Source organism: Equus quagga, chromosome 4 (assembly GCF_021613505.1).
Source record: "Equus quagga isolate Etosha38 chromosome 4, UCLA_HA_Equagga_1.0, whole genome shotgun sequence".
Lineage (NCBI taxonomy): Eukaryota > Metazoa > Chordata > Mammalia > Perissodactyla > Equidae > Equus > Equus quagga.
In genome coordinates this window covers 14,133,757-14,158,890 of record NC_060270.1, presented here as the reverse complement: position 1 = coordinate 14,158,890, position 25,134 = coordinate 14,133,757, and the positions used below count along the sequence as shown (strand labels likewise).

General features: G+C 42.1%; 1 protein-coding gene across 1 annotated transcript in view; it reads right to left on the bottom strand.

Annotated features, from left to right (window-relative positions):
• Nucleotides 1–288: 288 nt before the first annotated feature.
• Nucleotides 289–25,134, bottom strand: part of PLCXD2 (phosphatidylinositol specific phospholipase C X domain containing 2) — a 45,117-nt gene continuing 20,271 nt past the window's right edge. Inside the window, exons 2-4 of the mRNA XM_046659556.1 lie at nucleotides 13,998–14,458; nucleotides 7,314–7,555; nucleotides 289–830 (exon numbers count right to left, since the gene is read on the bottom strand). Coding sequence (XP_046515512.1) covers nucleotides 671–830; nucleotides 7,314–7,555; nucleotides 13,998–14,458 — 863 coding nt within the window. The 3' untranslated portion in view covers nucleotides 289–670. The remainder of the gene's footprint in view (nucleotides 831–7,313; nucleotides 7,556–13,997; nucleotides 14,459–25,134) is intronic.

Genomic DNA, 25,134 nt, shown 5'->3' with positions numbered 1-25,134 from the left:
ATAGAAAGGAATCAATGTTTTAAAACCAGGAAACACACTTCTGATACCAAGGGCAGTATGTTTAACCGTTTAACTAAAGAATGACGGTCACTAGTTGCCAAGCACGATCTAAGCAAGAACAGCTTGTGGCTGAAATACCTTGGTGATAAAGAAGTCTTCCTCTCTCAGGGAAGAAGTGGTGACATTTAACATGCCTAGAGACATGGCCCTTTCTCCCAGGTTGATGCCACCCACAGGGCAGTCCACACCTGCAATGAGCCATTGTTTTGACCAGGGTTGCCTTTCTGGTTCAGCCTTCTCACTGGCTCAAACACAACATCCTAGAAGACAACAGGGAACTGGGCCAATTAGGGGACACCCAATACCCCAGTGGGACGTGGAGACCCTATTTCCGTACTACATTCAACATCAGAAGCCAGTGGGCAGATCCTGACCTTGATCATGTGAAACATGCTTTCTTCCCTTGGACTTAAGTTCTTTGAAAGTCTCATTTGGGAAAAATGCCATTAAATGCCCTGTAATTTTATCCAAATGGCCCTGTTAGGAGGGAAAAAAATGCCCTCCTCTTACTTATTTTAGCATCACAGCCCAGGGGCCATCCCAACAGGAAATCCTTTAGCACTCTTGCCTGGATCAACAAATTCAACATTAAGTTAAATGAAAAATTAAATCAGCATTTAGCTAAAGCTCTATCCTCCTGCAGGAGGTCATTCAATTCAATGACAGTTGTGGCAAAGTCCACCAGGTCCACGAAGTCAGATGTGATAATGTTGACCCCCATGGCTCCGGGCTTCTGAGTTTTCACCCAGTCCAGGATGGCGGGAAGATTCCTACACAGGAGAGAACAGAGAATAGAGTTTGAAGGTCTCTTCCAGAAACAGAAGCAAAATGTTTCTGTTAATGTAACAAAAGTATGTCAGTAGAATCACGAGCCCCCAGAAGTTTGTCTGTTGCAGCTCTGTATCTCTTTCAGGGAGAAAGTGAGGTCTATTTCTTCAGAGACTTGTACTTTTGGGGTTTCTGTGCTGGAAGAGGAGTTGATTTGCCTCAAGCACCAAAGAGACACCATGTCAACAGGACCTTGAAAGACTAAGATCAAGAGCCTTATTATTGTATTGGTAGGTTCTTTAATTTTTTTTTGTCATGAAATTTTTCAAACATATTCTAACACTGAAAGAAATTTACAGTGAGTATATCCACCACCTAGATTCTACCACTAACACTTTACTCTACTTGCTCAGTACATATCTATCCATTAATCCATCACTCTATCCTTCCACCAATCCATCTTATATTTCTGACAAATTCCAACTGCAGACATCTAAATACATCTAAATATCTCAGTATGCAAATCATTAACTAGGCTTTAATATTTGTTTTCAGTTTGTTTTTCTTTTGACATAACGTTTACATCCGATAAAATACACAAATCTTAAGTGTGCACTAGTTGAGTTTCGACAAATGTATATACATAATCCATACCCATATCGAGGCATAGAACATTACCAGCACCCAGAAAGTTCCTGCCTGCACCTTCCCCACCAATCCCTCTCCCTGTCCTCCCAGAAGCAACAGTTATACTGATTTTTTTCTACTATTGATTAGTTCAAGAAGTTCATATAAGCCATGCAATATGTATTCTTGTATTTGAGGTTCTTTCACTCAGCATTATGGTTTTGAAATTCATCCACATTGTTGCACACATCAGCAGTTTGTTCTTTTTTCTAATCACTGCATAGTATTCCATTGTATGAATGTACTGTAGTTTGTTTATCCATTTTCCTATTGATGGATAAATGAGGTGTTCCCAGTTTTTGGATATTATAAGTAAAACTCTTTTATTCTTATACAAGTCTTTTTGTGGATGTTTATTTTCATTTCTCTTGGGTAAATACCAAGGAGTGAAACTGCTTTATTATATGGTAGGTTTACAGTTATAAGAAACTTCCAGATCTTTCCCAAAGAGGTTGTTCCATTGTATATTCCCATCAACAAAGTATGAGAGTTCTGTTTACTTCATATCCTCCCCTAAATTTGATGCTACCAGTCTTTTTAATTTCAGCCACTCCAGTGTGTGTGTAAAGACATAGTGTTTTAATTTGCATTTTTCTGAAAACTAATGATGTTGAGCAGTTTGTCATGTGCTTATTGGTCATTTATGTATCTTCTTTGTGAAGTAACTGTTCAATTCTTTTATCCATTTTTTCTTTTTTTTTCTTTTTCTTCTAATTGTTGAATTATGGAAGTTATTTATATATTCTGGATGCCAGTCTTTTGTCAGATATGCTTTGTGAATATTTTATCCCTGCCTACAGCTTGCCTATTCATTTTCTCAGTGGCATATTTTGGTGAGCTGAATTTAATTTTGACACAGTCTAATTTATCAATTTCTCCTTTTATAGTTTTTGTGACCTAAGAAACTTCTGCCCATGCCCAAGACACAAAAATACTTTCCTGTTTTATTCTAAAAGCTTTATGGTTTTAGCTTTTATATTTAGATCTATGATCCATCTCAAGTTACTTTTTATGCATGCTATGAAGTAGGGGTCAAGGTTCACTTCTCCCATCTGGATATACAGTTGTTCCAGCACCGCGTGTAGCTTCTTAATAGACCACTGCTTACTCGGTTGTCTCACAAACACAGTCTGTCGGTCTCATTTTATAATTTGAGGGCTTTCTATGGGATAGTCAGACTGTTTTGCCCAAAGAAGCTCACAGTTTAGTGACATAAACAAAGGATGACAATTTAATGTGATACTTTCTATATTAGTAGCAAGTATAAAATACCATGGGTGGTACAGAGGAGGCAGCATTCAAGTGCACTCACAGTTTTGCATCACAGTAAAAACAGTTCACTAAATACTCAAGACGTTGAGAAGGCTTTAAGGACGACACAAACTGGGGCTTATGTTTTGGCTAAGTGACTGGAGATATTTTAAGACGGGTATGCTCTAGGCCAAAATTGAGAATAAGTCAACTTTATTAACTTAATGGGTCCCTTTCTCCTCCTCTGGTAATACACTCTTTAGTTGTCATCTTCACCTTTCCTTTTCTCCTTTGAAGCTGACTTCTCTTCTTTTAGCTGATCTTCTGACTTCGCAGTCTTCTCCTAGACAACCCTATCAAGGCCTTGGTACCATTCTGTCCTTCTCCTCTTATCATGATAACTATCATCTGTCCTCGCCCTCTTCCCTCACTCAGCAGACTCTACAATCAGCGATGGGCTAAAACCCATCTCATAAATTGATTTGCATTTTTATATTAATAGCTGATTAAGAATCAATGGAACACCATCACAGGTACTTCCATTTTTAATTGGGACTCCTGAAGACTTAACTACCTCAACTTGACCTCTACTTATTCAATTTCTCTGTGCCTCAGTCTCTTCTCATGTAAAATGGGGATAATCATTATACTTCCTTCATATAGATTTTCAAGGAATTAAATAAAGTAATACACGTAAAGTGCTTAGAACTGTGCCTGGGATAGAGTAAGCACTATGTAAGTGTTTGGCACGAGAGAAGGAATCGTCAATGCTAGAGTGTGAGGTAGAGGGATTCGGGGGCTGGGGGTGAGAAATTTTCCTGAAGTGGTCACATCCTGCTGCTAGGTGACAAAATGTTGTGGCCTGAGAACAAAGGACTACAAATCCGGCCTTCCCTTGGAGCTCAGGACCAGGAATACACAGAGGCCCGCATGAAGGGGACATTCAAGACTTCTTTTAACGATCGCTAGTCAGTGTTCAAGTGTGAAATGCCGGCGCCACCTTCTGGTCATCACGTGGAAATGAGAATTAAAGGCTCGGTGGCACCTCCAGTTGGCTGACACCAGCCGCACCTCAGAGGATCCCAGCAGCCTGAGCAGAGAAAGCAGGGAAAGGTGTGTCCCTGTGGTCTCCAGCGACAAAGAGCTCTGTGTCAGCTTCAGGTTGCATGTGTCCACCTTCCCCAAGGCAAGGATCAAATAACCGAGATGACACACAAAGAAAGGGAAATGTAGAACCCACTGTGAGGAGGAGCCACTTTATTTTCTTAACTCCAGGCATTTACCAAGATGAGAGATCAATGCAGAAGGCTGAGCCAGATACTGCGGACAGGGCTGCAAGGCACCAAATCCCACGGGCTGCAGAGCAGGAGGTGAGAAACTTTCTGTTGACTTTGAGGCACAGGGAGAACAGGCCAGTCTGTTGTGTCTCTGAGTTTTTTCACAGACGGGGATGGCATGCCTCTTCCGTGCCAGGCACTGTGGTAGCATCTTCATGTTAAGACTCTAGAACCTTGTGTGGTATTATTAACCCATTTAACTGGTGAGAAAACCAAAGCTCAGAGACCTCAGGAAACTTGTCAAAGGCCACCCTGTTGTTAAAGGACTGCGTTAGTTTGCTAGGGCTGCCATAAGAAAGTGCCAGACTGGATGGCTCAAACAACAGAAGTTAATTTTCCCACAGTTCTGGAGGCTGGAAGTCCAAGAACAAGGTGTCGGCAGGATTGGTTTCTCAGGAGGCCTCTCTCCTTGGTTTGTAGATGGTTGCCTCCTTGCTGTGTCCTCACATGATCATTCCTCTGTGTCCCAGCATCCCTGGTGTCTCTCTCTGTCCTAACGTCCTCTTCTTATAAGGACACCAGTCAGACTGGCTTAGGATACACCCTAACGGCCTCATTTTAACTTCATTACCTCTTTAAAGGCTCTATCTCCAAATATAGTCACATTCTGAGGTACTAAGGGTTAGGGCCTCAACATACAAATTTTCAGGGAACACAATTCAGCCCATAACAGGGACCAAGTCAGACTTCAATCTCAGGCTTCTGATTTCAGTTCGTGGCCTGGTCTGTGGTCCCATGGATGCTTTGTCATCAATCAGGTTTAGGCAAAACTTGCTTTCATTTGATTTCAGTAGGATTGCAAGGTTCTAAGAACCCTACCATAGAAAGGATAATTGCCACAGAACTTCAGTCAGATGGCTATGTTTTTCATGGCTTCCTTTTAGGGTGATGAACCAAAGTGAACACGATCTCAGGCCCATGTTTACCAAAGAGTTGAGGGAGGGAGGGTTAACTCTGCTGAGAAAACCACCACATTTGTAGGAAAACAGACCTTGTCTGTTTCCTCTTGGTTAAGCTGCCAATCTGTGCCCAGGACCAGTTTGACAGCACCCCTGTGTACCTTAGTTAGGACAGACTTTCCAGGTGCTGGGACTCACGAGAAGACCCTATGACAGCTGCTTCTTTCCTATGCTTGTTCAATAGCACAGAGCAAATGGCAGTCACATGTTGTGCATGTGTCTGGGTACAAACTGTTGACCAAAGTTGAACTTCTTCCTTCAGTTGACGTGGAGGCCTAGGAATGCATGACGCATCCCTGTAATATTCTTGTGATCAGCAGGGGTCAAGACGCCCAAGTATCTTTCCAATCTTGCAGACATATGCTTGCTACCAATGGGCGAGGGCTCTGGCATGCTGGGATGCCTTGGTTTTGGGTGCGTGCCGCCATCATTAGCACTAAGTGAAAGGGCCTTGTGCTGCATCTGTAGCCAGATGAATGGTCTAGGAATTTACAAGTATGAAAAGCATGGGGACTTTGCAGGTTCACAGTTGTAACCAGTAAGATCTGACCAGATTCGGGTATTAATAAGACAATTAATTACAGCCCAGTGGAGCAGAAAGGAACAGGGCACTGAAACACGCTCCATTCAAGTCAGCACTAAGCACTGGAAAGGGCCATAGTCCAACAGTCAGAAGTCCAGAGTTGAGACACATTATCGACTCTTACCAGCTATGTGGCTGTGGGTCACTGCACCTCACTGAGCCCATCTTAAAAGGGGACGATAAACTGCTCCAGACAATGTGTCCTCCTAGAGGCTGTCTCAATTTAAGAATCAATGAAATCATCTGCAAGAGGGTACTTTATATTCAGAATACGGTTTACAGATGTACCTTGTCTTTATTTTTAAACACGTCCTCTCTTTTACTAGCACAGCTCTCAGCACCAACTTTTATTATAGTGATTTTCATATTCCTTTATAGAAATTTACATGTTTAGCTTTCCTGCTAGACTGTGAGTTCCTTGAGAGTAGACACTGTATTATTCATCTTGTATCTTTGGACTTAGCTCCTCCTAGGTACTCAATCTTTGCTGAACGAATAAATAAATAAATAATGTTAATCTATAAATTTACAAAGGCATGAGGAAAATGGTGTGGATACATGAACATATATTATAAAAAAAAAGTTTGTAACTCTGGATCATTCAGAGATATGTCACTGGTTTATAAAATTCTCTTTTCCAAGTTCAGCACAAATAATTCAGTGAAGACTGGAGTGGGGTTTCTGGTTTCGTTCATGGCCAACTAATCAGGAGCTCTCGCCGAGAAAGAAACGTGCAGGTGCTCCTTCCTATCCAGACTCCTGCCAGGTGACCTCCTGCTATCTGAAGTCATGCTATCCAAACTCAGAGCCAAAGAGACAGGGGCAGGTTTATGGATGAATCTTGCACTATCTGAACTCTGGTGTTCATCACCTGGGACCAAAGTGACACCTGTAAATATCCTTTGTCACCCAAATGTATTAGCTTCCTCAGCTTGGATGGCAAGGGATGCCCTGTTATCCAAACGTATTTATAACATTCCTTTTACACACAGACACAGGCATCAACACAGATACATACATGTACATATATGTAAGACTTTTCTGGACAACACCTTTTTCTTGACAACGCCTATTGTTAATTGGTGTCTAGGATAAAGAACATCATCTAATACAAACTTTTTGGAGCTTCTCCTGCCTGATGGTACAGTCAGGCTTGATTCTGTACTGAGGAAGTATCTGAGGCTCTGGCATAGCGGGGGCATCCCAGGCTGCGTCTTAGGACTCACTGTCACCACGAAAGGGAGAAGGACACCCCAAATCCCTGGAGGGCCATCTCTGAATCCTTAGCTTCAGCAGAGCAGGCTCACTGAATGCTTCTTAAACGAGTGAGAACTTGGGCCGGCCGCGAGGGCAGAGGCAAGAAAATGATGTGACCACCTCCAGAAGCCAACATACGGGTGTTGACTTAAAGCACTTTGCTTTAGTATCAAAATTTAGGCAGTATTTATGATATCATATGTATATTTAACAAAGTATTTAGAGATCCTTTGGCCACAGTTAACGCAAGCTATCTCAAATGCATAGCTTTTTCAAATATAAGGTTTTTTGTTTTGTTGTTATTTTCAATCTTCAAACTATATGGCTTTACTGCTGTTTATTCAGAAGAGAATCAAGATCAATGGTTTTTTTTTCTACAACCTTACTGATGACATGGAAGCAAATTCCTACCTGTGAACCAGAGTGTTCTTGAGGCCACCAACCAGGCCTCGGGCAATGGTCTTCACTCTGGGGGTGAGAATTGCTTGAGAGACGTGGAAGGAGCCGCGAGGGGCCCGCTCACTCAGAGTGGTCTCCAAGAAGAGGATTAGCTTGTGCACACTTGTGGTGTTTGCCCAGGGTGCTGGAATCTTCTTTCCTGGCCACAGGAAGGGGTATTGCTTGTAGAAGGGACAGTGATAGAAAATAAGAACCTGAAACGTTCCAAACAGAAAAGGAGAACAGTTCATGGACAAGCTGAATGGCAACTCCTTAGCTTTACGCTGACGGCTAGGTGGAAAGGCAAACAAATATAGACATACATGGAAAGTCAAGAATTGTTATACATTCTTTTAGAAAAATCAATAAGCAAAGATTAAAGTACTTGTTACAGGTGTGACTTGAAGATTCTTAACTTTTCTTTTGTCATGAACACCTGTGGAAGCACGGTAAAATCCTGAACGCCTTCTCAGACTGCTTTAAATGAATGCGTAAAATAAAATACACAGGATTACAAAGAAAATCAATGAGATGGAAATACAGCTATCAACATATTAATTAAGGTTGCAATAAATTAATGGATATGCTTCATAATAAATACCTTCAAATAAAATATTTTGTTGTAAATCTAATACGTTCCATAATTTTGAGTTACTGATGAGTATAAATGATATTTCAAAAGATATCCATAAGAACTGAAATGTGATATGGAAATCTCTGTGATTTCCATGGGGATAAAGTCACAGTAGGGCCAATCCTGCTGTGGTCAACGCAGGCACTTACAATCAATGGGGATATTAATTTTCAGTTAAAAGTTAGTGAGAATTGGGACCGGCTGCGTGGCGGAGTGGTTAAGTTCTCGCGCTCCGCTTTGGCGGCCTGGGGTTTCGCCAGTTCAGATCCTGGGCGGGGACATGGCACCACTTGCGTTGGGCTATGCTGGGGTGGGGTCCCACATGCCACAACTGGAAGGACCCACAACCAAAAATACGCAACTATGTACCAGGGGGCTTTGGGGAGAAAAAGGAAAAATAAAATCTTTAAAAAAAAAAAAGGTGAGTGAGAATAAACGTAGTTTTTTCCTATCCAAATTCACAGACTTCTTACATTCCACTCACACTCTCTCCCCTTGGGAATCTCTGGACCCAGGTGGAGAACCCCTGTGGCTACTGCTGTCTGGAAGTTATGACTCCTTTGCTCATGAAACTGACACAGCTCTTGGAGTTCAGATCAATACACAACTAATTTGGGAGCACACACATCTTGCACTGTGCATGCTGACTCTGAGTGAAATTGCCTGTCCCAGGAGAGGGAGGGAGTTCTCTGCTTGAGGTAGGAAAGACTTTGAGGAGCTGATGGGTCTCCAGAGGGACCTCTCAGGATGGTGGTGATTTCAAAATAATTAGCAAGCCACATCCACAGCATTAATTAGTTTCTGAGAGGCAGCTGGGGGACAGAGAGTTGCTAATTTGGTTTCTAGAAGTCACATATCTTTTCCCTCCTGGGTACCAGTGATTCTTCCTGGAGGAATGTCCAGCGTGCATGTTTACACTCTCTGGACTGCAATCCTCAGATAGCTGGCCCCAGAGCATAACCCTCCAGGCACCCAAGATCGAGGGCTATTTAGCTCATGACTAAGGTGCCAGACTAACCGCTCCTGAAGGCCTAGGGCTGGGGAGCGCCAGGCTTGATGCCTGAACAGGCTAATAGCTGTTCTTGTTGTTTTTAATGGATTTGAGTAATGTCTGACTGACTGCTAATGCTGGCTGTGTGTTAATGAGGTTAATCACCGGCTCATTGTAAGCAGATTGCCTGGGAGATCGGGTAGATTTGCTGCTGGCGGTGGAACTGGCTAGTTTGGAAGGCAGAGGTCTCCAGCATCATAAGTGAGGAAAGCTGGCCTGTGACATGGACTGTGGGAGAGGCGGAGGCTGTGTGACCCTCGACAGGGCCTGTCAGACCGTTTCCTGTGCGTGAGGGACGAAAAGACAGTCTATTCTTTACTCTGCCTTGGAAAAGATGCAGAAAGTACAAATTACAGGAAAGGGGTTTGAATTCTTTTCCTCGAGAGTCTTTTTGGGCAATCTGACCCTAAAGGTTATAGGGAGAATTTCTGTTTACAGGAGGAGGTTGGCCTAGCAAACCAACCCTCATTCTACAGAGTTCCAGGGGCAGTAACTGTTGCCCCAGGGCCCGGGTTTTGCATGTGCCCCCTACCTGGCTCTGCTGTATTTTTCTCTGAAATACTTTCCCTTCCAATGATCAGTTTTTCTCTTGAGACTCAGATTAAAAATCTTATTTCCTTTGAGAATTGTTCCATAATTGACCTCTTCTCATTCTGACCAGTCCTTTACTAGAGGCTCCTGGGATGTAGATTTATACTATGTACTATTTTTCAATTGAGTGCTTACAAACCCCTTTCTTCATATAGTACATTTGAGGTAGTTTTATCCTCAACTGTATATCAGGTGTTTTGTATTTTACTAGTGTTCTGTATTCTTACCTTTTCATTAAGATTCTAAATACTGTCAAGATGCAGATTAAATATTCTAATTCACTGTACCCTCAAAACTCATAGCCACTAATGTACAGAGATACACCTGTGAGTTGTGATGTAATTGCATGTTGAATAAATGAAATTTGACAAAATGGTTGTACAGTTCTTGCTATTAAATTGTAGCCATAAAATACTCAGGGGGTTACACGCAAGGCAGCTCATTACATAATGAATATTTGACGCTTAACTGCCAGTATGGCACTGCCCCAGCAGGGGGAGATGCCTGAGGACTCTGTGGGAGATCTGCTTAGCTTTTGAGAAGAGACCTGGCAGGGAAATGTTGGGAAAGGAAGAAGAAAAAGGAGATGCCAGAATTCAAATGGATGACATTCTCTCTTTTTCTGATATGTCATCACAGACTCTTTCCTTCATAATTTTAGGCATACTTGTCATTGGATGACACAGATTAGCCCATACTTTATGATAGATCATTGCTGTGCTGCTAGAAATTCACTGTCCACACTATGCATTATTCCTGAAAATATCTGTTACTCCTGCAGATTTCTAAGCAATTTAGCATGCAATATGGCAAACTATCCAGAACACTATGTGTATACAAAGTTATAAAACTATATTTATCACAAATATCTGTTTATAAACTTAGCTATACTCAAATTTAACCTTCCCTGAATCCCCACAGTCAAAAGCCCTCTTACAGATCTCTGTCCCTTTCTCCATTCTGCTAACCCTCTGAGACCCTGCTAACAGTGGCTCATGAATAAAGAGAAAGTGTTTCTATTGGCATCATCTACTACACTAGTTGTGAAAGTCACCAAGATGTGTAACAGGCTCTTGCCATGTGGGGGATCAAAATCAGCCACCCCAAAATGTGTCTCTTTGCCTTGGTTTTTTTTTTTTTTAAGATTTTATTATTTCCTTTTTCTCCCCAAAGCCCCCCGGTACATAGTTGTATATTCTTCGTTGTGGATTCTTCTAGTTGTGGCATGTGGGACGCTGCCTCAGCGTGGTTTGATGAGCAGTGCCATGTCCGCGCCCAGGACTCGAACCAATGAAACACTGGGCCGCCTGCAGCGGAGCGCGCAAACTTAACCACTCGGCCACGGGGCCAGCCCCTGCCTTGATTATTTTTAAAGACAACAGACTCTGAAAGAAACTTTGACCTTCTCCCTAACTGCCTAAAGGAACTTAAGACAGAAGATCTGTTCCATGAAGGAGCTAATACCAGAAGATAACTATAGTAAGATGTTAACTAGGTGCGATAGACAGGAAGGCACTAACAAGCCCATTTTTACCAAATTTCTATCTCCCAGGTCACATTGTCTATAGATGGCCCAAAAAATACTTGGTTATCAAACATATGCATTTCTATCTCCATGTAAATTGCCTTCCTCCCTTTGAAGTCCCAAACCACTACCCCCAACATCCTCTTTTGTCTTTAGCTGAAGATGGTATTTAAGGTGGTGGCTTTGGCCATTTCAGTGAGTTACTCAGTTTTCCTGGGTCTCTCCCATGTATACATGTTATTAAATTTTGTTCTATTTTCCCCTTTTATTCTGCCTCATGTCAATTTAATTCTTAGACCAGCCAGAAGGACCTAGAGGATAGAGGAATTATCTTCCTCCCCTACACCACTCACTAACAATGTTCTCTGGGCAAGGTGCTTAACCTCTCCAAGTCTCCCGTTTTCTCATGTGTAAAATGGGGATAATAACAAAATACTGACCAACCTCCTAGTGTTGTGCAGAGGATTACACATGTTAATCCACGTACCTAGCACAGTGGAAAGGCTCAATAAATGTTAGTTGCTATTATGACTGTTGTTATTACTATTGTTTAACATTGTAAGAGAGAGACTCCACTGGGGAAAAAATCTCTCCAAATTAGACCTGTGAGTTGGAACAGATACAACTCAAGTTTAGAGGGAGAGGCATTGTCACTGACTGACTGCCCTGAGGAACTCAAGAGTGGGTTTGGGCACATTTCATTGTTTAAGGGATGCAGTCACCAACCACCCTGAACCAAACCAAGCCCTACCACAAAAGCGGGTGCCTATGACCTTTGCCTTATTTTTAATGCTAAGATCTCTTCTCTGGGAGGAGCTTAGGCCTTATTAGCATAACCTGCAGTTTATGTGGAGGCTTGTTTTCCAAATGAGCCTGCTCAAGCCAAAACCCACCTCTCCCTTTGGAATATTCATTCCCCATCGGAAATAAACGGCCCTGCTTCCCTTCGTTCGGGGATGCCAACTTTGGAAATGGTTCTGCATGGCCTTCTATTTGCTGCAAATATACCCTACGTTGTGAGACCACTACTTCTGGTGGAGAGTCTGATTTTAACTCACCAGGAGGTGAACTCACTTTGGTAACAGTGTGATAAATCGTTGGCAAAATACCACTTACAAAGTTTTAGTGAGAAAAAGTGGCTTAGACAACTTTTAACAGATACTAAAAGTTAACCCATTAGCCTCTGTGGAGTCAAAGGCATTTAGCATTTTTACAGGTGTGCAAAACAACCTGGTGTTTCCAGTTACTCAGGCCAAACCTGGGAGTCATCCTTGAATCGTCACTTTCTTTCACGCCCCAAATCCCATCCATCAGAAAACCCTGTTGGCCCTACCTTCCCATAGATTCCGACCTGCCCACTGCCGACTAGTAGTCTCCTCGCTGGTTTCCCATCTCTCCTCGCTCCTCCTACCCCTGGTCTCCTCCTAGCAATCACAGAGATCCCATTAAAACCTAATTCAGGTCTCAGCACCCTGTGCTCAGAACCCTTCCAGAACTTTCCTCACTCAGAGTAGAAGCCAAAGTCCTTACATGCTCACCCATTATCTCTCTGACCTCTTGCTGCTCTACTCTCCATCCAGCCCCAAGGCCCTGCTTTTCCTGGGGTGTCCGGCACACTCCTGCTTTGGGGCTCTGCACTGGCTGGTTCCTCTGTAGAGAAAACTCTTCCCCTAATAAGCCCCTATTAACTCCCTTAACTGTCTACCCTGATCAAGCTATTTAAAATTGCAACCAACCCTCCAACCCACGGAGCCCTGGCTCTCCCTTACTACGCTTGACTTTCTTTTTTCATCACTCCGATCACTTTCTAGCATTATATATAATGTGTTTACTATGTTTATTATCTACGATCTATCTCCCTCCAGCTGAATGAAAGCTCCCTCAGGGCAAAGATCTTTGTGTACCGATTTACCCCAAGTACTGAGAATGATGCTTGGCACATACTTGGTGTTCAATAAATATTTGCAAGTGAATAATCGTTAATTGACTTTTAACTAAAAGCTCTTCCTTAAGTTTAACAATAACTGCCTCTTTTAGATGCTTTGGTTAATGTATCTATGAGTAAGTGAGCAACTATGAATGAAAAGTACTTGTTTTTTCCCCTTTTTAAAATAAAAAGAGTCTAAGTGCAGGCTGACCTTTCCTGAAGCTCCCCTCTCCCACTATCTACCATCCTTTGGGATCAGAGCGGAATATATCTGAAGCTCACTTTCTTTTTCTTGAGTGTGTCTTTCATGGGTCTATGTTTGGGGGCTGCCCTCAGCCTGAGCAATCTGGGGACTGTTCTTTCAACCTGGATCCCTTCCACAGGCTCTTCCTTCCTTAACTCCTGCCAGTATGACCCAAATTCTGTGAAGATGGCCTTTGAAGATGTTAACACCCCTGAGATGAATCACCTCATGTGCCTTTCTCAGCTAATGCTGTAATTTACCAATCAATCCCTTGGCAGGGATTCTCTGACACTGAGTTGAAGGCAGGATGGAATGGATTATCCCTGAGGGCAATTAGGAAGGCGAAAATGGACTCTATGGGAAACAGAAAAGTGGTATGACCAACTGGTCCCATTTGACGACTGTGCTTTGGGTTGGTTCTGGCCAGCCCACTCAAAGTTAATTTAGATGTCAAACAGGTTGCCAAACAAGTTTTAAATATTTGGCAGGTGTTAATCCCAGTTCGATGGCGCTGGGGGAGCCCTATCCTACAGCCTGGGAACCAGTGTGCTATGTTTGATATTCCAAACAATCTATACCTTCTGGTCTAAGAGCGCTGGAGTGAGCTGTCTTATAGCTGGCCATATAGAAACAGCAGAAAGAGTGAGGTTCTCGCCCTTGGAAGCTCATCTCTGTTTCCTCCTACCTGGCACTTCTTCTCCCACAGGGTCTGTAGCCTCAGACTCTCCACACTGCAGGCTGAGCACAGCTTGCTTCCAAAGGCCTCCCGGATGCGGAGAATCAGGCGTTGGTGATGGGCCTCCTCCATGGCATAGAAGTGGTTGAAATCCAGGAAGACAATCTCCCTCGGGTGCTGTGCAAGAAAGGAGTCAATCTCCATCAGCCCATCCCAGACCTTGATGCCAAAGAGCCCATGAATGAAGTAGATCTCCTGGTCAGCATCCCCTGGCTTGGAAGACACACGCAGGTCGAAGTAGCGGATCCCAGCTTCCAGCTGTTCTCGGAAAGTCAGGTTCTGAGTCACAGACCATTTCTTCATCAGCTTCTTCACCAAGGAGATCCTGGCGAGGCGTTTGATAGCTGGGGTTTGATCAGGCCCCACCGGGGACTTTTCATCTACCCAGTAGCTGAATGAGTCATGGGAACCTATACAAAGCAATAAAGGGGAGGAGAGCAGTTGAGGCTGGAGCTGGGAAAAATAAGCCAACTGAGAAGAAAACAAAGAAAAATTAAGAACCAAATGCACACAAAAGTTGTAAACGAAGACTTGAAAAAATTTTCAAGCTTGCCAGGAATGAGTAAGCACAAATAAAAGTAACGTAGTCTTATTATCAGCTTGTTAAGCCTGAGGTAAAACTATAATTCTCGTATATTGTTAATGTAAGGTAAATTAAAACCCTTTTGGAAAGCTACTGAGAAATATGTTTGGAAAGAGGAGCTTTAAAATATTCATACCATTTGATCTAGTAATTTCATTTCAGAAAAGCTATCCTGAAGAAATAAACTAACATTTAGAAAAACAAAGATGGCTGCTGAAGAATATTCATAGCAGAGACAAAGTGGAGGTTGCTTAAGCATCTCTCATTGAAGTACGCTCAATGGTGGCAAATCCACTTTATTCATGCAGTCATCGAAACAAAGCCTACGCAAACTCTCTATCCCAACAATGCTGCAACAGGCATTTAAATTCTAGGAAGGGAAGAATTAAAAAAACCCAAACTATCTTCTTTTTATGATTTTGTATACACTATTTTACTATTGTAAAAAGGAGTCAGTAGAAATGACTTCTTGACAGATCAGATAAACCTTCTGAAGAACTCGATACAGGTTAGTTACATGGCCCTCTTTTTGAATTCATCCCTTAATGGTCAAATGTGCTACTAAATGGTCAAAATCATGTCCTTTTCCTCTGCATTAAAGAAAAGAGGGTAGGTACCCTCTTAGACACTGACATGATCTTATTGTTAGAGGCATTTCATACATAATATAGAATTTTACAAAACTCTACTGTCTTATGCCTTATTATTTCCATTTTCTTGAAAATAAATCATTCTGGGATGGCTTTACTATTTTATGTTCTCAGAAATAAAGTGAAAAAAGAAAAAAAAGGGTGACAGGCAATGCTTTATTTTTACGTGGTCTCTAGAACATGGAGGATATTCAGTAACTATTAAGAAAAAGCACATCTATTAATCCTTAGGCAAAGTCAGTTTTGCAAGTGAGAAAATTATTAGCATATTTCAGGTAAAAAAAATTGCCGTGACTAATAGAAATGTGGAGCGAGTCCCCCTGGATTTTCCACATTGGTTGTCTCTGTTAATGAGACTCACTGGATACTTGCCTAATGCTCTGCTTCCTTTGGCTGTACAGAGACAGGAAACCTTTATACCTCCTCATTGAGAGATTTATTATGAATACATTATATATAGATGGTGAACAGCCAGTTCTCTCTTCTTTTTAAATTATATTAGCAGTCCAGCTGTTCAGGATTGAGTGTGTAATATAGTGCGAGGCACGCACTGAACTTAATTCTTCCCTGGGGATGAGGGACTAGCCATTACCCAAGCACGGAGGAGAGACGAATCCCCTCTGGGGTTCTCTTGTTGGTGCTAAGCTCAGCTCCATCTCCAGAGGGAGATGTGCTAAGAACCTCCAAGGTTTTTCTCCACGTCTGAGGAATATGCAGCAATGTGACAGTGATGGGGCTCCAGGGACCATTTCTGAAAACACAGGGACACACGTGGTACCCACAGAAGAGGGAGGGTGTGCACATTCCCTGGGAACATGGCGTCTCTCTTTATCTCTCTGCTCCCTTTGCCATTTCCCCTTTTCCTTTGTGACATCCTGTGTCCAGCGCAGCCCTCCCTCCCCTTGACAGGAAAGGACAGGACAATGGAGCACATTGTTTGCAGAATGTTTTATGGCAGTTGTCCTACCTAGGCCTACAGCCTTCGAAGCTAGCCATCACTCATTAACGGCTATCAATATGTTTGCCTTTCTGCTCATTTTTTTCCAGGAAGCTTTTGCCTCATATAGAGTGAGGGAAATAACATTCAGGTACTTAAGTGCATTTAACTATTTCTTTTTTGAAAAACAGGATAAAAATGCCCTCCCCTTTCCTGCACATAGAATATTTACACGTTATACAACCTACAAATAGTAATTATAAAAAGAAAATCCTAATATTTTACACCCCAAATTCACTATCAAAGTGTTGTCTTCTCCCTGGACCCGAGGGAGGTTATTTTACCCTTTAACGACTGTGCAGTGTGGGCTCCTTCTCCCTCTCTGCCCTGGGACGTATGGATTAAACTCACGCATTCCCCCAGCAGAGGAGAAGAACCCTGCCTCATGGGTCCTCGCCTTATTCTCTGAGAGAAGTGCTGAGCGTTGAGTCATTAAGCACAGCAGTTCCATGAGTTCTGGTTTGTTTTATGCCAAGAGAGGAAACAGTTTAGGACCTCACTCTGCTGTGATTTCTGTCAGGGAAAGCGTTGTTGCTGCTACTACCCAGTGATACCTGCGCAGCTTCCCTCATCCCTCTCTCCGACTCCTTCATCTCTGTCTACAGTAGATTTAAGGGGTGCTCTTTATCTTAAGAACAAAACAAAGCACTTTCCCTTACGTGTCTTATCCCCTCAAGTGACCGTCTTCTCTTTCTTCCTCGCTGTCACACTCTTGAAAGGGAGGCAAGTCCTGCGGCCTTTGTCTCCTATGATCTCCTCACTCCTTCCCATGCAAAGCCACCTCCTGTCCTTCTACTGCTACTCTTGATCCTTAAAACCTTCAAATCAACAATTCCAGATGGTGTTATTCTTCTTGGCTTCTCTGAGGTTTTGCTAAATCAGCTCTTTTCTGGAAACTCTCGTTCCTTGTATTCCGGGATGCATGGTTCTCAGTGTTCCTATCCTTCTGTTACCAGTTGCCACTCCTTTTGCTTCCTTTGCTGGTTCCTCTTCCTTCTGCTTGTCCCCAAATGTAAATGTTTTCCGAAGATCTCTACTGCCTTCTTTTCCCCCTCTTCAGAGGTTTCATCCACTCCCCAGTTTTACCACAGCACCATTATGCTGATAACCCCAAAGGCTTCATTTCCAGCCCAGACTCTTCTAAGTTCCAAATTTATGTTTCCGACTTCCTGCTGTGGTCTTCCACCCAATGGCCTACTCAAACAACAAATCGCAGATTTTCAAGGTCCAGCTACTCACGTTGTACCTCCCACCCCCCAAAAAGGGCCTCTCCTGAACTTCCACCAATCGTTCACTCAGTTTCTCAGACTTGAAACCTTAGATTCTACTTAACTTCTTCCCTCTCTCTCACCCCCTGCATCCAGCCAGCTACAAAAACTTTGCGTTTGACTCTTACATGTATCACACAGTCTCTTCCTTTAACCTTCAACTGTTACCCCCTCGTCCATACACTCATTACCTCTCATATAATCAGGACGAACAGAACCCTAACTTGTGTCCTTTCAGTGCAGCCTCTCTCTAATTTGTTCATATTCAAAAGTTAATCATCTGAAGCTACAGTGCTATGCCATTTTCCTCCTCCCCCAAAATCAGGTTCAAACTCTGAACACCGGTGTTTAGGACTCTCTCCAGTATGGCTCCCATGCATTATTTCAGACTCATCTCTCACCAGTCCCTACACGTATCTATCTGTTGGTGTGCAAATACACTGATGGGCAGGCCTCTTCCTGGACTCCATTCACTTTCGTTTGCTGATATCTTCCATGAAATAATCTCTCAGCCAACTCTGTCTATGTCTTCTCCCCGGCATTTATAACCCACATTGGGCAAGCTGTCTACTCTACGTCTCAGTTTTCTTGTCTGTAAATTGGGCATGATAGTGCCTATTGTCACAAAAATTGCTGTGAATATTGGAATGTATGCAAAGTGCTTGGAACAATGCTGACACTAAGTAAGTGCTGAACTACTGTTTCTATTACTATTAGTCAGTCTCTGTTAGTTAAAAACTAGAGGGAGGAGGGGTGAATTAACTGAAGCTCCTTATCTTAAATACTTAGGGTCTCGAAGATTTTCTTTCCCGCACATGAAGTGTGGTTCATTTCCACCTTGTTGGTTGACACGGAGATGATAGCTTAGCTTCTGCTTTGTTGACAGTAGCTGTCACTTACTCTCTTGGTCACAGCCTAAGCTTTGTCATCACCCACTTCTAAAACCTTACAATTCAATACCCTACTTTCTGAGCACAACTGACTTTTCTTCTGCCTCATTGTAACTTGACTTCTATTCTCCCTAATCTGAGAGCCCAGAGTTGGCTCTACGTCATCCTTCAGCTATAACCACAGTAGTTAGATGCTACTTTTACGTGCAGAATTTATAACCATATGAAAGCTGTTAGGATCACTGTTGAGGCATTTTGTCTGTCTATACATGCAAATCATGTGCACAGCCCGAAAATGCACATGGAAATATTAACATGTTTTCCAACATATTTTTTGACTAACAGCAAATGTTCTCCTTCTCTTTTCCAATATTTCTCATTTATAGAGTAGAATGAATAAGGCTTTAGGAAATAATAGGCATCAAATATTGGATAACTATTTTCAGACTTCTCTGGGTAGGGAATTTTGCTGTCATCTCAAGAATATTCCCTATAGAGCAGGAAATACGGACACATATTCTTAATGTTCTACACTCCATGGATTGATATCATCCCCAATTTTAGCTCTGCAAAGGTGAGGTTCTTTCCTCCAATTTTTGGAAACTTATTTTTGTGCAATCCTTTTATTTTCATAATTACTACACTTGTCTCTTTTTTCCTTATACAATCGACAGGCATTAAAAATGTTTCTATCTCCTCTCTTCATGTATACAGAACCCTAGATAATATATGTGAAAGCACTCTGTAATCTAAAGCAGTGATTCTCAACCCCGGATGCACATCAGAAACTCCCCGGGGTGGGGAGCTTTTAAACAACACCAGTGCCCAAGACCCACCCCGGACCCAATGAGTCAGAATCTCTCTGGGGTGGGAGTTGAGAATGGCAAACTTGAAAAGCTCCCAGGTGATTCTATTGGGCACCCAGGCTGGACATCTGCTGCCATAAATGTAAGACTATCCTTTGCCAAAAAGCTCTCTGACTTCTGGGTCACCTTCCCTGGTTGGTTTCTAGCACTTTCAAATCTTCAAATAATAATCTGGTGGGCAGCCTTTTCCATATCTTGGTAGAAGCTTTCTTCACCATTCCTTCTGTTCCAAGAATGCCTCCTGCCCTGACCAGTTGAACAACCATAGCTTGTTTGTAAAGAAGAAAAACAGTGGGAGGCCTTGTTTTCCTTCTCATGCCTTCTAGTAAGTGATTAGATGAAGTTATTTAAGGCTAATTAGGGCCTTCAAGATGTGGGCTGGGTTGCACAGTTCAGTATAGTCACCGTGGCAGCAAAATCATGAGGAAAGAGAGATTTGAATGGGAAAGGGTTTGCTCAGTGTTCTAGTTATTTCCTCCTGGCCAGCATTAGGTTAGAAGATAATCTAAGAGACCATCTATAAGGAAATATGCTGGCCGTGGGAGGGCCAGGGACAATCAGTTTGCTCTTTATCTGGAATACCAATTGCCATTTGATTCTTTCTGCGACTTCTAATTTGGGAATTAGGAGCTCTCAAGTTAGCACATAATAGTTTTTAGTTAAAGCACTTTCATTACCCATTTCTTGCAAACTGGAGTAGTAGCCATTTTTCTGGACTCAATTAATTAAAAAGAATTTAAAGCAAGCTTCTTGGGAACCTGGTCTCCAAATAAAACAAAAAGAATTCAAATCACACACCCTGAAATGATACATTTCATTACAGCACAGTGGCATTTCAGATGACATGGTGGCTATACTTATAGCCACGGAAGGAAGGATAAGACAAGAGTTAAGTGAAACATAAGAGAAAGAAAGAGAAGCTTCTTTATGACATCTCTGGGTGGCATCTGGGGAGGTGGGATGGTGACCCCAGGTCAAAGAACCCTTGAACTCACATATTTAAGAAAATCTCTTTTCCCCTCTCCCTTAAGCACTACCCTGCCTTCCAAGACCTAATTTTGAAGCCTGCCCTCCCACTCTGTGTTTACTCACATCATTTAATGTATGGGTGCCTCTAGGCTATGCATTCTCTTTGGAGTGACATTGCTCTCAAGGGGATAAAAATTGTTCTTGGGGGATGAAAAAAATCTTACTCTTTTTATGTATAAAGCATATATATATATATATATATATAAATACACACACACACACACACAGTACCTAAACAGATATACAGTGTATCTGTGGTATCAAAATTTCACGGTTGGGGGTGGCGAGCAGGATAGAAATGGCTAAAAAAACTCCTTAGTATGGTGATAAAGAACAAAAGGCTGAGAAGTATGGCTCTAGGCAGAGCTCCCTGGTTGCCAAATGGACATCTGACTTGTCTGGGCTGGATCTCTGACCCTGCACCTCTTTTTGTCCTTAACTGGCATGTCTCTCATTGCCTCTAGCAACTGGACACTCCCCCATCAGGCGACCCAATACTGGACGGTTGTGTTCCCATCCCCTGCCCCCAGAACACTAATGAGTTGGGAACCAATTCAATTCCCTCTTTTCCAGTTATCCTTTAAATATTCCCAATAGGCATCTCCAGGCCCAACAAGTCATTTCTCTGCCTTCTCAGGCCCAAAGGACCCAGACTTGCAGTTTACAACATGCTAGTTTATCAAGAAGAAACCTACAAATGGTGAGTTTTGAGTGAATTACTATAACTTGGTGAATTACCGTAGCTCTGAATAAGCTAAACGGAGAGCTCCCGCAGTGTTCAGAGCATGGGGTCTGGTGCCAAGCTGCCTAAGGTCATAGTCCTGGCTCTACTGCTTACTAGCTATGGACTGAAACACTGAGCTCCAGTTTCTTCATTTGTCATATAGAGATAACAATGGTACTAACATCAATGGTTTGTGTTTAGGCTTAAATGATTAACTCAGGTAAGCACTTAGAAGAGTCCCTGGCCAACAGAATGAGCTCAAACAAATTATTATTATTACTATTTCACTATTAAGGGACTTGTGTCATCTTCTACTTGGATGATACTATCTGAGAAACAAACAATTCTTGTTTCTAAATAATGTTGTGAGACCTCATTAACTACTTACACTCAGGGGTCTGCTGTGGCAGTTAACTGGGCAAGATGAAGTCTGCAGTTTCAGTGATTTGTTTTAGGTTATATCCAGAATCAACATCAAAAGGGCTAAATTCAGATCACAGTATCATACAGTTTACGTATAAACTGGCACTAAAAGTAAAACTATAAATTATCTCTAGGCTGCTCCTATGTCAATAACTTAGGAATAAATAAATACAGTACTACACAATTTGAAAGTGTAGAAGAAAAAGTTCCAAGGATATTCTTGAACTTTTTATTTTTAACATCATAGAATTAGACATCCTCGAGTGATTTCTATAGAAAAACAAACACAGAGAAACAAATCCAATCTGTTGTTAAAAGCATATTGGATAGCAGACTATTGGAGAGTGAAAACCTATAATCCATTATTTGAAATGGAAAAAACAGTAACGCTTTCCCAACCCATCCAAAAGCCCTATCAGTTTTAATAAATATCACTAAAACACTCAAACACCTATATAAACATCCATAAAGAATCTTTCCAGAATATACAGTATTTTAAACACCAAACATCAGAATCCATAGTACTTTCAGGAGTTTTTCTGTCTTTTCTCACACACTGAAAACATTAGTGCATAGTTCTTGGGGACATGAGCATGGCCAAGTTCATGTTAGTTTGCCTCTCTCAACATGCTTTATCACTTCCCATTTTTCTTTGCATGTGTGGGCTATTCAGGCCCCTTGAGTTCACTTGTTTTATTCACAGGCTTTTAACTTTTCTAGAAGACATTTTCACTCAATAATGTGGTAAGTTGAGAGCACTAATGTGCAACCCATTGGGAGAGTAGCTAAGCCTATTGGGAGATGTGACACATTCTCCATCCTCACCTGGATGTACCTGCAACTGAAATGCTTTTGCCAGCCCACATGTGTGATTTCACTATTATAAGAATTTTGATTCAGGCAGTGATTCCAGGTAAAACAAATCTTACAAGTTGTTATAGCAAATGTTTAGACAGCAAGACATCGTCGCAGCGACATCTACAGAGGTGTTTGGGACTAAAGTCTCTCAGTTACCAAAGTGTTTATGTGCATGTCTGGGTGCCTGTGTTGACACTAACACTAGCCCATCTGAAACGAAATCCAGACAAAAACTCTAATCAGGAGGAAAAACAAAACAGGCTTCATTTACATGAAAAGTATGTTTAAAAGAACTAAAAAAAAATCCACTATTTCACAGAATGATTTTTATTAATATCAATAGAGAGCTTCTAATAGATATAATCATCATTCTGCAAAATTTCTTTTAAAGACACTTATTATTTTGAGCTCCATTTTTTTTTTTTATGAGGAAGATTCACCCTGAGCTAACATCTATGCCAATCTTCCTCTATTTTGTATGTGGGTCGCTGCCACAGCATGGCCGCCAATGAGTGGTGTAGGTCTGCACCCAGGAACTGAACCTGGGTTGCTGAAGTGGAGTGTGCTGAATTTAACCACTATGCCTTCAGGCTGGCCCCATGAGCTCATTTTTCAAAAGAGCCATGTAAACTGCAAATTTTTATTGGGACTTCATCATATTATTTCTATCAAAACTAAGACAGTCTAGTCCATTGTAAGCTTGGTCTTAAAACATATACTAAAGATGAATGCATTTTCTATCAGGAATAGTCACTGTTCAATTAGGACTTGTCTATTTTACTCAGTTTGAACTTTAGGTCATATGATTCATAATTTACATATTCTTTCCCTGATTATTAGCATATACCCTGTCAAGTGAGGCCAGAATAATGCAGGCAACTCACAGGAAAACAGGTGCAGCTGTTGGGCTGGTTACCCACTGGAGCTGATGCTGCATAAAATGGTATTGAATGTCAAATGTGGTTTTCTAAATTAACATGAAATACACATACCAAAAAAATGTTCTCGGCAAAGTAATAAGATCTTAGCTGCAAAGACCCTTCCCCATCCAAAAACAATGACGAAAGGGTATCAAAGGTGCTCAAACGCAAAAGACCAAAAATCTTGCTTACACTCTATCTTAATGAAGCCACGTCATTCAGATGACCAGAAGGTGTCTGGGTGAGAAAAAGGCTCAACTAGGTCAAAGACAGTGCAAATGGCAGAAGAGAGAGCAGTATCATGCCTCATAAAGAGACAGAAAAGCCATCAGTGTTTAAGCCAAAGAGAGAGAGAGTAATCTCCTAAGGAGAAAAGGAAGAGAGAACAGATCTCAAATGGAAGTGGGATCAGACACTGAGAAGCCCAGCTCAACAAAAGCTCTTCCTGATACTGTCCATCCATCTTTGAGAGTTTCAGAGATGACAGCATGGTGATTTGTTAAGCCATTTTAAAGGACTGAATTTTTCTGAGAAAATAAGATGTTTCATGCTTTGACTTACATAGAACTCTGTCTTAATAAAATTTTTATTAAAAAATCTTTCAACAATATTTCTTAGGAAATGAGCTAAAAATTGGGATTTAGGCCTTCAAACACATTGTCTCACTAAAAGTGCTTGCATTTTAACGGACCTGCAATTTTTAAGAAATGAAAAAAAAATTCAAATGTACTAAAACTAAGGCAATCAAAACATTTCTACTCAAGCTCATTTGATCAAAAACTCTAGATATTTTTCTAGGGTTTGGAGAGACCACTACTTAATTTTAAAAATGACTAAAAACGTATGTCTCAATGGGTACGGAACTTATCAGCAAGGTCAAGTTTCAGAAGAGCCATTTAGGAACTGCTCACTTACTCAGCACCAGTGTCCACTGTCAGACTCAAACGGTGACAAGGAATATGCAGGGACACCTCTGTGGCCCTTCAGAAAGCACTGGTCCAACTGGACTCCGGACTCCTACACTATGGCTCCGACTTCCCATAGAGGCCATCACTTGCTCAGCTCCCTCTCCAACATTTTTCCTTATGCACGACAGCCAGCTCTGGCAGGACAGTGGGCTTCCAGGGATAGCTATGCTGGGGGCACACCAGCAGAGCACTGGTTGAAGGGACCTGTCTACAAGGGATGTGAAAGCACCGCTGGGATAAACTGCACATTTGGTGCCAGTTGATGCAGATTTTCACCAGTGACTCCTTACAACATGGGCAAGATGTTTAAAAAAAAGGTCTCTTTGACGCACATAGTAAACTCTTTATCTTGAATATGAACACGTGACAAGAAAAAAAAAGTCATTTTTAGTCCACACTGTCCTCTAAGCAGAGCAAATCCTCGTAACTGTGCTATCTTTTGTTTGCTAAGCACAACTGAAATATTCATCTTTGGCATTAATGGTTTCTGACATACTGGGAGCAGTATTCAGCAGCGGGTGGGGGTGTGCAAGTTTGGAGCCAGAAGCTTGGAAAGACCTAAGTTGCTCTGCTGAGAAAGGGGAGAAAGGTTGAGAGGAAGGCCAGGAAGGAAGGCAGAGAATGGAAGGTAAGAGAAAGAGGGACTCACAGGGGCTGCAGGGCTGAGACACTGGGGAGAGGAGACAAAGCTAATGGGGGTTTTTCAAAGATGGGCTACAATTCCACTTCTACAGTTCTCTCTAAATCATGAATCAACCTGTCTGAAGCAAACACGTGCCTCGGTCCAACGCTGTTTTCAGGCCCCATCGCACCAGGGGCTCTCCTCTGCTGGACCGCCCCCCTCGCCTCATCTCACCCAGTGCCTGGACCAGAGACCACTGGCAGAGGCAGACCTAGCTGGGGAGTAGGG